Consider the following 13,708-nt stretch of genomic DNA (forward strand, 5'->3'; position numbering starts at 1 on the left):
AAGCATATACAACATGAGTGCACATAATAACAATATCTATATTAACATAATTCAAATTAAATATCCTTTCCTAATCCTTCAATTATTCCACTTGAAATATTAAGTTATCAAAATTTGCATGGCATAAGCATCATAATCAAATTAATATTCATCCATACACTGAAAATCTTCAGAAACAAATTAATATTTTGCATTGCATCAAAATCTAATAATATCATGTCATAAAACTGCACCCAAATATGTTTGAACATTTCCTATGAAACAACAGGTTCTTTGTGCGTATAACAATTTAAGACACTACTAAAGTATCTGTAGACACCTAAAAACCTTTAGAAAATAAAGTATGTTTATTTTCTAAAAAATTCCTGATGACATCATCATTTATTAATTAATTTATTTATTTTTATGCCATTAAATCCCTTTATCTTGATTAAAAATATTTAATTAAGGAATCCCTCCCAAAAATGTTTAAATCTTATTTAAACATTATTTCCTTATTTATTAATTATTTAATTAATAAATTGACCAAAAAACCCAAAATAAATTAAAAATTTATTTTTTGCCCAAAACTTGGCCAATTTCCTTAAGACCACTAACCTCTTCCAAAATCTTCTAATCCATCTTTTATTTTGATTAAAGGCTAATCCCATCATTTCCTACCCCTAATCCCAACTCAAAATATTTAATTACGATTAAATATTAATCCTCATGTTTATTAAAAAAGTTTTAATAAATATCTCCTCAACCCAAACCCTTGAAATAAATAAAACTTTATTTATTTCCTAAAAATCTAATTTATCCTCATCCTAAGAAGTTCTAGACTCTTCTAGAAAGTCTTCATCCTCATCCTAGGAAATTCTAGACTATTCTAGAAAGTCTTTATCCTCATCCAAAGAAGTTCTAGACTCTTCTAGAAAGTCTTCATCCTCATCCTAGGAAATTCTAGACTATTCTAGAAAGTCTTTATCCTCATCCAAAGTCTAGACTCTTCTAGAAGATGTCTTAATCCTAATCCTAATCCCCTCCTAACCTTGTCACATTCTCTAAACATGGGTTAAGACTTACTAACCCAAGCCAAAGTTAACAAATATCTCCTCCTTCACCCACCCTCATTAAATGCCATCCACCTGCCTATCCCTAAGCTAATCCTAAACCATCTTAATCCATCCTCTAATCATTTGCACAATCCTAATCAAGCTTAAAACACTCCTAATCAAGCCCAAGTCGAAATTGCTCTCATCTCCCTAAAAATATCTCAACCATAAAACTTTATGAAGCCCACTAGGCCATAAATGACTCTTCCAAGCACTTTTATTGCTCTTACAAGCCATTATGAGGGTCTTTATGAAGATTTTATCCTTTGAGCCTCCTTTGTTGACTCATCCTTCCCCTTTCCTCCATCCTCTCACCCTGTGACATGTGTTACTCCCTGATTGGTTGTAAAGAAGCACAATCCATGTGCTCTCCTCTCATGCAATCTGAGCCCTCCATGAGCTTTTTTCCATCCTTGCATCTTAGCCCTCAATCCCTCAAGCCTCTTGCCTATAAATTGGATCCTTCTCCTTTGCAAAACAACACAATCCATGAAGTAAAGTCATAATTCCATTTTAAGAAGCCATTTTACATCAAAACCATACACTCACACCCAAATTCCAACTCCATTTGAAGCCCTTTTTGAAGCATAAGCTTGAGCATACATCCTATCTATTTAGACAAAGCCACTCAACAAGAGAGCTTCTTATTGAGAGAGCCCATTAATGGCTCAAATTCTTAATTGAGAGCTCATCTTAGTCTATCTTGAACTTTATGAATTTTGTTTAGTTTGTAGAAGCTTTATTTAAATTTGGTTTCTATTAGCATACTAACATTGCTCATATACAATATCAAATCCATAGATAAGGCAAATCCACTTTCCATCTAAATCTGTCAAAATATCAAGGTCTCAAATATCAAAATGTAAATGAAACAGCCAGGCTATAACGGGTTGAGGTGAGGCCTCACATCCTCCCCCCCTAGGCATGAACTTCCTCCTGGAGTTCATAAAAAAGATACAGGTATTGTGCCTTCATCTGAGCTACATCCTCCCATGAAGCTGTGACCTCATCATAATAATCCAACTGGACCCTAACTTGGTCAAGCTCTCTGCCTTGAAGTGTGAGGGTTTGTCGAGCCAAAATGCGAACGGGCTCCAATGTCATCTGCCCGTCTGACTCCACTTGCAAAGCATCCCAATCTATGATGTGAGACTTGTCATATACATACTTCCTCAATACAGATACATGAAATACATCATGAATGCATGATAAGCTAGGTGGCAAGGCTAAACAATAAGCAACCGGTTCTATCCGCTCCAAAATCTCAAATGGGCCCACAAAATGAGGGGCGAACTTAGAGCCCTTTCCAAAATGGATTGGACTTAGAAATACTTTATCTCCAACCATGTACTTTCTATCCTTCCACTTTGCATCTGCATATTGCTTCTATCTATCTTGGGCTTCTATGAGGTGTTGTCTGATCAAAACCACCTGTTGCTCCATGTCCTTTGACTATCTGTGGCCCTATAGATACCCAATCTTCTATCCTATCCCAACTTAAGGGTGTCTTGCAAGGCCTACCATACAAGGCTTGATAAGGTGGCATGCCTATAGAAGTGTGATGCCCGTTGTTGTAGGCAAATTCTGCAAGATGGAGGTACTCCTTCCACTTGGACTGGTGATCCATCACATACATACGTAACATATCTTCTAGGATCTGGTTAACCCTCTCTGTTTGCCCATTCGTTTGAGGATGATAGGGAGTGCTAAAGTTAAGCATGGTACCCAGTGCTGTCTGCAATTCCCTCCAAAAGGATGATGTAAATAAGGAGTCTTTATCAGATATTATCTTACAAGGAATTCCATGGAGTCTAACAATATCTCGCAAGAATACCTATGCCATTGTAGGTGCTATGAAAGTGGTACGGACTGGTGAAAAGTGAGCAACTTTGGTCAAAGTGTCAATTGTTACCATGATGGCATCATGATGTCGAGAAGATATTAGAAGACCCATAATGAAATTCATGGAGATAGTGTCCCACTTCCACTCGGGTATCTCATGTGGCTGTAAAAGTCCACCTGGATTACCATGTTTTGCCTTTACTCTCTAACACTCTAGGCACCTTGCAATGATGTTGGCAATCTACCTCCAGCATCTGCAACACTAAAGAAGATCATGCATCACCATATGATGGAAAAATACAACCAATACCGCTACTCCCACTGAAACATGATACTGAGCTATCTAAGCATATAACACACCATCCTCCAAATCTAAAAATCATCTAGGCCCAAACATAACATTGAGTGAAACCAAAATATCCACACTAAGGAAATTCACCATGCTTTAGGACTCCATAATTGACTATCCAAGCACTCAAATATCATCCAACCTCTCATCCCAAAGAACCACACAAATGCAAAAGTGACCACAACCAAGTCAAACTAACATCTCCGCACCACCACTAAATCAAATATGATAGATATAGATAACCCACATCCAAGTTATCCCACTACAATTAAATGGGTGGCCTACCCATCTGACTACATAACTTGTAGATCCAATCATTGCAACACATAAATCCACTAACACATTAGTGACATATACAAATGAGATCAAAGAGAATAATCATATAGATGATATGAATCAAACACCAAATCAAGCATAAATCTGATTTGTCAATCATGTCCACATCGAGCACCATAGTCTAGGAATCCAACAAAGCATCACCATAGAAATGTTGAGTGATTGATCATGTACCAAAATATCCATGTAGAGAAAGAAAAGCACCTCCTCTCACCATGTACAAAGAATGCATGCATGTAGAACTACAACTATCTCATTTGGTACCACTCTAAAGGAACAAAAGTCAAGGAAATAACTCTTCAGTAGATCTACAAAAAACTACAAGTTTTATTTTGGCATGCAAAACCTACAAAAACATTGTGTTTAAGAACACTCATATACATCCACACCCACTTCTCAGTTGGAAGACTCAAAGTCTGAGAAAAAATACCAAACAACTAAACCTAGAATAATGGATTATCATAGATGAACATTGTCATAGATTTTTTTAGGGAAAATCTATAAACCCTTGAGATCCAACAAATAAGAATCCAAGCCATGCATGTATAAGCATCCAAGAGGAAAACATAGTACTAAAACTCTAGGCCCACTTGTAGAGCAATTCCACAATCACTACTGGTACTTGCATTTGTGAGAGATAGACTATCCAAAATCTTCCAGATCATCCAATGATCAACTCCATAACCTCTATGCATTTTAGATAACTAAAGGGACTTCTTCAAATATCCATGCATCAAGAATTATTCTACTGTCAACCAAGAAATTCAGATCAATGTCATTTCAACATGACCACCTATATTTTCTCTGTCTTCACCATCCTTCAAGAAATGTCTACTATCTTCTGAAAAAATAAATCAACTGCAAGACTTCCACTCATCAAAGGATTAATTATCAGTCATTTTTTCAAAACAAACTTCTTCAAGATCTACAAACTAAGAAATCTTAATAAAAGAAATACCTAGAACCAGAAACTTTGTCAATCCTCACATGCAAGCAATAGGCAATTCACAAAACTGAGCTTTGATAGCAATTGAAGGGAAACGAGAGCAACCCAGAAAGTCATTTGAGATCAGTATGCACATCTTGTATCCAATAGTTCCTTGAAGAACTTCTAATAAGAAAATACAAGTGCATACTACTATGCCATAAAAGCAAAAACAAACATAGTTGATTTCCCACAATTAAAACTTTAAAGGAAAGTGATTGCAATTTACCGATCTAAATAAATTTCAACAGCATTACGATATACAAATTATTATTCTACAATCATGAAACTAGAAGAATGAGACAGAATAGAGAACACATATATACATGGAGAAAACCTTTCCAGGTAAAAATCCCCACCCTCCAAACCATTAAGCTAATGTATTACTCAACAACAAGTTACAATACATTTTCAGCTTTCACATGGAGATTTACATCTTGCTCCATTCTAGAGAAAATCTGGTAGCATAAACCTGTGCAAATAACTTCTCATCTTTCTCTTAATTTTCTACAACAATGCTTTATACTTATAGAGTTTTCATACAAGATGAAATAGTTTTTAAAGCGTCTACATTCAACGCATCTACAAATTATCTCAAAAACTTTCTTATGCACAACCCTTGTAAAAAACAAAACATAAGAAAATAAATCACCAAAAAATAGAAGCTTTTTGTTTTTTTACTTTAGGTCTTTTCTTGTGGAATAATCCAGATTCATTTAGCAACTTTTTAAGAAAGCACAAATAAAACCATAAATCGTGGTAAGACTAAGCTACCTTATCCCAATAGACCTAATCGCCATATAAGTAAGTAACTAGACTAGTCGACAATCGAAATATGACAAGCACCATATAATATTGTACGCTGCAGTGAAACTCAAATTTCAAGGATAAATATTCTTTGTGCGTTCAAACACGACTTTCATTCACCTCACAAATTTGGAGGTTTTTAAGAATATGCATATTAACGATTCCCTTTGGTCTCTGCCAATTGAATCACCAACAAGGATTACTTGTCGAAAATGTATCCTGTTTAGCATGCCAGTTGCATTGAATCTGAAATCGCAGGAAAATGAATAGAATTACAATTCTGGGAAAACTCTGGCCTGGGAGCCTCTCATGATAAGCTCCTAATCTTAATGTTTGTTTGAACATGTGAAGGATTTGTAAAAAACATTGATCTGCCCATCTTCTATGGGTACAACCCTACAGAGAATGTATTGACGTCGAAGTGAATCCCATGGCTGATTTAATTAATTAAGACAATCGTTTTACAACCCATTTCTACCGTGTTTGCACTCACTCCTATCAGTGCTATGTGTTTTTGACATATATTCATCCTTGTGATATACTCTAATATCACCCCCAAGAAATTGCTCTAGTGTGTAATATTCTAATTCTATTTGATAATTGATTCTGATTTGGGTGTGGGGTGCCCATGCTTTTGCTATAGCGCAATACAGAAATGATGATTTAAGAAAGGCTCAGAAATCATAATTTTTTCACCATCCATGCTACATGTACTATAATGAATGCTTTGCAAACACTTCACTATTCTTGTTTACTAAAATGATGAAATTTCTTGTAGAGAAATTATATTGAGCAATGTACATCAAAACTCTCTCTAATGAATCTGCACCTTATATTTTTTAATTTGGGTTAGTATATAATTAATATAAAAATAAATGCTATATTTAAAAAACAAATGAGGAAATATATGATAACGAGCATCTCAAATTATGATGAAATTCATGTGTAAGATTTAAAAGGATAAAAATTAAATGTTTCATATTGAAGATTTGACAATAGATACAAAATATATTGGGTTTTGAGAATTCAATTCAACAATTCTTAGTAAAATCAGATATATTATTACAGTAAATACAAATTTAAATCTTATAAAAAGGATATATGATGAGTTTTATATTTTAAAAACATGTTCTAAGGTATTAAACAATTCTAAATTGATGGAATTTATGAGAATCTAATATGCATGCATGATTTAGTTTGTAGTTAACACAATAGAATCTCAATCTTGTAATTACATAAGATAACAAGTGCCACTTAATGACTAGTATTTGCTTATTAGAAATATAGCAATAACATTTTAATAATTTATTTGACTTAATTTTATAATTTAATGATTAATTTTATAATAGTAATTCTCATTTTATTAAATTTATTATTATTATTATTATATATCTTTATAATAGTATTTCTCATTCTATTAAATTTATTATTATATGTTTTTCATATATTATATGCAAATGGCAAGAGTGCTTCCTAAGTTCCTTGCATCTCTTTTAATAAAATAGTGACGTTATGTTTGATTTGAGCGGGGTGGCGGTTAAGGTGACACTTGTTAGAGGAATACCGCATGTAACCTAATTTGTAAATACGATTGTTGGTGTAGGCTATATTTAGTAGACTGCAAAATATTGACCATAAAATGAAGACAAACTTAGTGGTGCGGAAACTTTCTAATCTTGACCGCCACCTTTTCTAAATTCTTACTGGTTGCCTGCATTTTCTAAAACAATTTTCAATTTTAGTAAACCTGCACTTATGCATTTGGATGTATTCAATTGTCTACTTCACAATATGCACCATCCAGAACAATGACATACGCGGGAATTCTTGCACAATCCAGAAATTCAGATAAAACATATATGAAAGAAATACAGTTGTAAAAATTATTGTTTCTTGGCTGGTACAGCTTCATATCCACCATCTGGTCGCTTCACAAGTGTGTAAGGCATATGAGTCCCAAGAAGTATGTCCCAAAATATGAAGAAGGGCTGTGAAAAGTTGTATTTCAATCCATGCAGCTGGTGATGAATGTCATGATACGCTGTGTTGTTGTGGAAAAAGAAATGAAAGGGATTTCCGGGCAGCAAGATTCCACAATGATCATCTACACCCTTAATTGTTGCAAAGGAGAAAAAGAAAATGGATGTTCTGGGTGTCATCCCTGAGAAAAGATATGAGACAGCACCGCCAACTGTATCTAGAAGAAAACCCTCTAATGGATGGTTGTACATTGCTCCAAATGGCCACGGCACAATAAGCTTGTGATGTATTGAATGAATAGTACGATACAAGAACTTGTTATGGTGCATATAACGGTGGAGAAAGTACTGCCATGTATCAAACACAAACATGGCTATCAGGAATTGCCTGGCCTGCACCATAAGTGAGGGTTGTAGTGTTACATCAGATTCCCCTGTATCTCCTGTCATCTGTGGCCAATCAGCAATTGTAGAAGTCACAAAACCAATTAACAACTTATCATAAATCCTTAAAAACAAAAGAAACAGAGAACGTCCAGAGAAGTTCAAATTTCATTGAATTTGGTTTAAAGCTTCTTAAAGAATGACACTATAACCCAACAATCACAAACTCTGAATTTAAGAAAAATAAACCAAAGGCCCAAAGTGATTCCAGCAGTCCACCCAAATATTCTGCTAAGAAAATCTCAAATACTAACCATAAACCAAATCACATGAATGATGAATATGATTTTTTTTCCATTTTTTTCAAGAATTGAACGTAAGAATGCTCAATGATCCAACAAAGCACAATCAGTTACAAATTTCTATCTTCTACAGTCGAGTGCTCTAACATATGAGAGAAATCCAAAGGCAAAATCTCCCATCCAGAACATTTTAACCTTAACTCATTCAAATGTCTATTGGGTCAAGTAATCCATTACTCGATTCCAGTCCATAAGATTGTAAAAAAAGGTAATGAATCCTAAAGACCTACTCAAACTTAAATTCTGGTTAATATTAATCATAGCTAAATGTCAAATAACATCATCCAATCGCTGCTCATTGAACATAGTCATCACCACTGGTGAATCAGATCACAGATGATCTTTGTCCATCTAAGAATACAACCTCTCATAGTAACATGATTATTTTCAAAAGGAAAATAAACATATGCATACCATGGTCATTATAAAGTGATGCAGAAACAACAACAATGCAATTCATTTTGGCCATTAGCAGATGCAGATTACATACCCTTACCAACAACAGGGCAACGACAGCTTGAATTGACTGTTGAAACAACACCCCTTTAACAACGGTACTCCTGAACACCAAATTTTTCATTTTTTCTTCATCAACAATATGCAATCTGTAGCCATCAAGATGCTGCAGCAAAACATAAAAGCCAGAATATAGCCAATAGACAATAATAGGTACAAAGGTGCCCAGAGCCTCATCTGTTAGAAAAAATCCCTTCCATTGACCCATTTTATGTCAAAACACTCAAATCTCCTTCCTTCTTATCAAATCAGGAAAGATAATTGGCAGTGTAAACAACAACAGCTGTTTATAGTTGTTTATAGGCATATTCTTTTGTGCACTTCAAGACAATTTGACAACTTTTAAGTGTTAATAAAAAATCGATCTCCTTTGCCTTTCGTTATCACATTTGGTTCGTTTGCCGTTATCGTAGTCTAAGCATCTCATAAAACACATATTACAGCATGTGAAGAAAACAGTATTCAATTAGGGCGAACTTCAAATTGATACAGTTCTTGTTGGTTTTTCTAGAAAATAGTATTTGATATTTAAAGCACCAAAATCAGGGTGCGACTCTATCATAAAATATGTCAGAAGGCCTCAAATTTGACGGTCGCTCTTCCCTGTCATATGGTTTTTAAAAAATCTTTAAAAAATTTTATTCTTTCATTTACGTTTTCATAAAAAAATTGATTGTCATTTTTTTTTGTTTTATAATAATTTAACAGATAATGTAAATATTCTCTAAATTACAAATAATAATATTATTTAGTAATATATGTAAAATTCTTAATAACTTAATTTTTTTTTCATTTATGTTTTCATAAAAAAATTGATTGTCAATTTTTTTTGTTTTATAATAATTTAACAGATAATTTGAAATGTAAATATTCTCTAAATTAGAAATAATAATATTATTCAGTAATATATGTAAAATTCCTAATAACTAAATTTATGTTTTTAAAAACAAGTTTTTAAATTTTATTAAATTTTATTTCAACAAGTTTCTAAATTAATATAAATATGCATTCACCAAAATAGAGACATAGCTAAAGAGGAAAAAAATAGAAACATCTATAATATAAAATAACATATATTTATCATAGATATATATAGAAACATCTATTATACACATTACAAAATCACATTTGTGTATAATATTAAATATAATACTAACTTACCTATAAAAAGTATTGATGGTTTCGTAAAAAAATTAATTATCATGAAATTGACGGTTCTCTAAGAAAATAGCCCATCAAACCATACGATCTTATATTTTTTTAAATTTAAGGCTTGGTTAGCAGCATGGAAAGTCAATTAGCAAATTATTACTAGATTTATTTTAAAATTAGTCTTAAAATAAAGATCCAAAAGCATACCATAGAATAAAATGACCAAAGATCACCAAAAGCCAACACTAGAGAGTTAATAAAAAAGTAGGGCTTAAACAACTCCTTACGATTGCTCTCATTGTGCCTATCTTTGCCTAGTTCCCTTATCACCATCTTTCTAGAGATTTATTGTGGATTTCATTGTAGCTTATTAGCTTTATTTCTAAGTATGTGCTTGTAGTTTAATTTCTTGCTAAGTAGATTAAATACAATAACAATGAAGAATTTATGAGATAAAACACTTCAACTCATAAACCATCTTAAAAGCAAATATTTATTAAGATGAAATTAATTCAAGGATTTGTTGTTTATGTACATTTCGTTAATGCTGTTGCTTTTAAGTTTTATTTATTTATTTTTCATTTAGATTAAACTAGAATAATAATAAAAAGAAAATATCCATTAAAAAGATTTTATAGTTATTTAGAAGAATACTTCTTTTTTCAATCTACATAATATAATTAAGAATTAGAGATTTAATACGAATCAAAAGGTTTGATCTAGAGATTTAACTTCAACAATACATGCATGTCATTTTGTGGTTCTACAAAGCATAATTATCTTCCTTATTATAATAACAAAGTTAATTAATAACTCCTTCACTTTATTTTGAAGGCAACTTGCTGATGTGCTTTTTGTTTCACTACAACATGCACAATCAAATATTTAATGTTTCCAGGTACACCAAATGCTCAATCCTGTCTTGATATAAGGTCATCTCTCATGCTAAACTTACAAATTAAGATCATAACATAACTTCAAGGTTTCTTGTTAATCATCAAACTCACCAATTTTTTGATATATTATGTTGGTCATCATAAAGAGACTTATGTTTATATCATGAGAATTTCTGGAGTTTGATTGTGTCGTAATTTTTAAGCATCAACGTTTTGGATCACACACAGTGATCCATCATCAGGATGAGGAGTGCAAGAGAATAGAGAAAAAATGTAAAGTGGCAGATTGGAGGGAGCAAAGAGATTAAAAAAGGAGGAAGAGGGGGGGGGGGGTGGGGTTAGTTGAGGTGGCCCGCAGATCGAGGGGGGGGGGGGAAAGGACTAGGATTCAAAAAATTAAAAAGAGGGCAATTGGTGTAGAGGAGAGAAGAGAAGATGGAGAAGAAAAAACAAAAAATTAAAACATAAAAATTCAAAATTGAAAAACTAAAACTGAAATAGAACAAAAAATACTAATTTATACTAATAACGAAATAATGTAATAAAAAGAAAAATAAGAATTACGAAATAAAGAACAACGAAATAAATATATAAAAGTGGTAAATAAAGTTAAAAAACTAAAAAATGAAAAAAGGACAGGAAAGAAACAAAACAAATAAAAACCAATTAAAGGGGGGGGGGGGGAACAAATTTTTAACAACAAAAAGAAATAAAAATGAAAAACTAAACAAAAAAAAAAAAGAAAAAGAAAATAAAAAGATAAAATAATATAAAATGAAATAGCTTTTAATATTACAGTTTAAAAGAATTAAAAAACTAATAGATAAAAAGAAAAAAAAGGGGGGGGGGGGGGGGAAGTAAAGTAAAGAACAAAAAAAAAAGGACGACAAATGAAAACTAAATAAATATTGAAATTAGTTGGCAAGACTAAGAAGAAAAAATGAAAAAAAATGAAAAGACACTACGCACAATAACCCTACCCCCAATAATAATGAAAATGAGATAGAGTTTGAGCACGAGAACCTGAAAGAAGGAAGAAAAGCCAAGCCCAACAACCAATGAGAAAAAAAAAAAAAAAAACTCGGGGGAAGGGAGAGAAATGGGGAGCCCCAAGGAGGGAGAGCCAGACACCAAAGAGGAATAAAAAGAAGAACAGGAAGGAGCAGGGGACTGCTACTGATCAACAACTAGCACCAAGAGGAGAAAACAAAAAAGAAGAAACAACAGAGGACGAGCGCAGATCGCGAGACTAGGATCGATGGCACTTGGCTAACATCGGAAACCAGGAGGGGTTTAGGGTCCATCCCTCATCCCTATTAAGGTTTATGGGATGACCATTGATTTCAATTGCTTCCTTAAGTTTCCTCTTGACATAATTGTCCTCCTTAGATAAGAGACGAGCATCTTCTAGGCAGATGTGATGCTTGGTGGTAGATGAGTGTTCAGCTAAGGCTGACTTTTGAACCCTATCATGTCTGATGTCCGCACTATGCTCCTTGATACGAGTGCTAAAGGAACGACCAGTTTCACCTATATAAGGCATACCACAAGAGCAAGACACTTTGTAGACTCCTGATTCTGAAGAGACATCATTGGAGTCTTTGAGTGTAGGGGTCCGGTTTTTTATCCTATGTAAGGTTTTGAAAGCCACCCGTAAGCCTTTTTTACTCAAAATCTTGGCAAGCTTTTGCGAGACACCATCAACGAAGGGAAGAGACACAAAGGAGGGGGGTGGAGAGGGATTGGGTTTGGGAGCAGAGAGGGATAAGAAGAAAGAACGAGCTTGGGCAAAGGCCTTCGAAATTTGTTTATCGGAGTACCCATTCAGTTTGAAGACTTGGCGAAGGTGGGTAAGCTCCAGATTTAAGTGGTCATCGTCACAGATTCTGTGGGCCCTTAAAGCCAAGGTCTTAAGGATGCCAACTTTTTGGCTGGGATGGTGATGAGAAGAGGCATGGAGGTACAAATTAGTGTGGGTGGCTTTTTGAAACACCCGACGACCTAGAGATCCATCAGATTTCTTAATGAGTAACACATCAAGTAAGGGTAACCGGTCATTGGATTCAAGCTCTTTGGTGAAAGAAATGCAAGAAGAAATACTGTTGATATGCTGGTGAAACTCCTCAAGTTTCTCCATCCCATGGGGCCAACATACATTGGTGTCATCAACGTACCGTTTCCACCATTTTGGCTTGAGGGGGAAAGAACTAAGGGCCAACTCCTCAAAATGCTCCATATAAAGGTTAGCAATCACTGGGGAGAGAGGGGAGCCCATGGCGACACCATCTACTTGCTCGTAGATGACCCCTTGGAAGGAAAAGAAAGTTGATCTTAAGCATAGATCAACAAGATTGGCGATCTCAATGTTAGTTTTGCTCTTCACCACTTCAACAGCATCATAAATAGGAACCTTGGTAAAGAGGGAGACCACATCAAAGCTGACCAAGATGTCATCTTTCTCCAGCTTGGTATCTTTGATGAAATTAACAAAGTGGGACAAATCCTTGATGAAAGTCCTGGAGATGCCCACTAGGGGGGATATCAACTCTTGCATTTCTAAATAATTAGCTTCGCAATGTGCCATGAAAATATAGTTTTAATTAATTCCACAATAACTTTTAAATTGAACTTACTACTTATATTCCTATCTATGAATGCAAGGAATTGTGGATGAACTTGGACTCTTCTAGATGTAGCTTAATCAAAAAATCTACCCACCTAGTGCATGCTTCTAACGAATACATGAACAATTTTTAAATCAATATCTCCTCTCCAATCCAATCAAAGAGATGAAAACTAAAGATGTGACACTATTTGATGTTAAGTGTTTCCAATAATAAACTTACCACACAAGTCACACTTACCATCCACAAGAGGCTATTCGATCAAATTTATCAATTGAATCAAGTAAACATCCACAACTCTTCCATTCAATTAATCTACTTCAAATTACAAGAAATCTAATCCAAGTGGAATTGTGAGGAAAACATGCAAAACATGGAGGAC

General features: G+C 34.0%; 1 protein-coding gene across 1 annotated transcript; it reads right to left on the reverse strand.

Annotated features, from left to right (window-relative positions):
• Positions 1 to 7,274: 7,274 nt before the first annotated feature.
• Positions 7,275 to 9,110, reverse strand: LOC149544491 (sphinganine C4-monooxygenase 1-like). The gene is made up of 2 exons (XM_089796407.1): positions 8,629 to 9,110; positions 7,275 to 7,842 (listed from the first exon to the last, which is right to left on the reverse strand). Exons 1-2 carry the CDS (start codon positions 8,860 to 8,862, stop codon positions 7,297 to 7,299), a joined length of 780 nt encoding a protein of 259 aa, XP_089652533.1. The 5' UTR covers positions 8,863 to 9,110; the 3' UTR covers positions 7,275 to 7,296.
• Positions 9,111 to 13,708: the final 4,598 nt, after the last annotated feature.

This window comes from Cupressus sempervirens, chromosome 8 (assembly GCF_028749045.1).
Source record: "Cupressus sempervirens isolate cs-2001-9-10 chromosome 8, ASM2874904v1, whole genome shotgun sequence".
Classification (NCBI taxonomy): domain Eukaryota; kingdom Viridiplantae; phylum Streptophyta; class Pinopsida; order Cupressales; family Cupressaceae; genus Cupressus; species Cupressus sempervirens.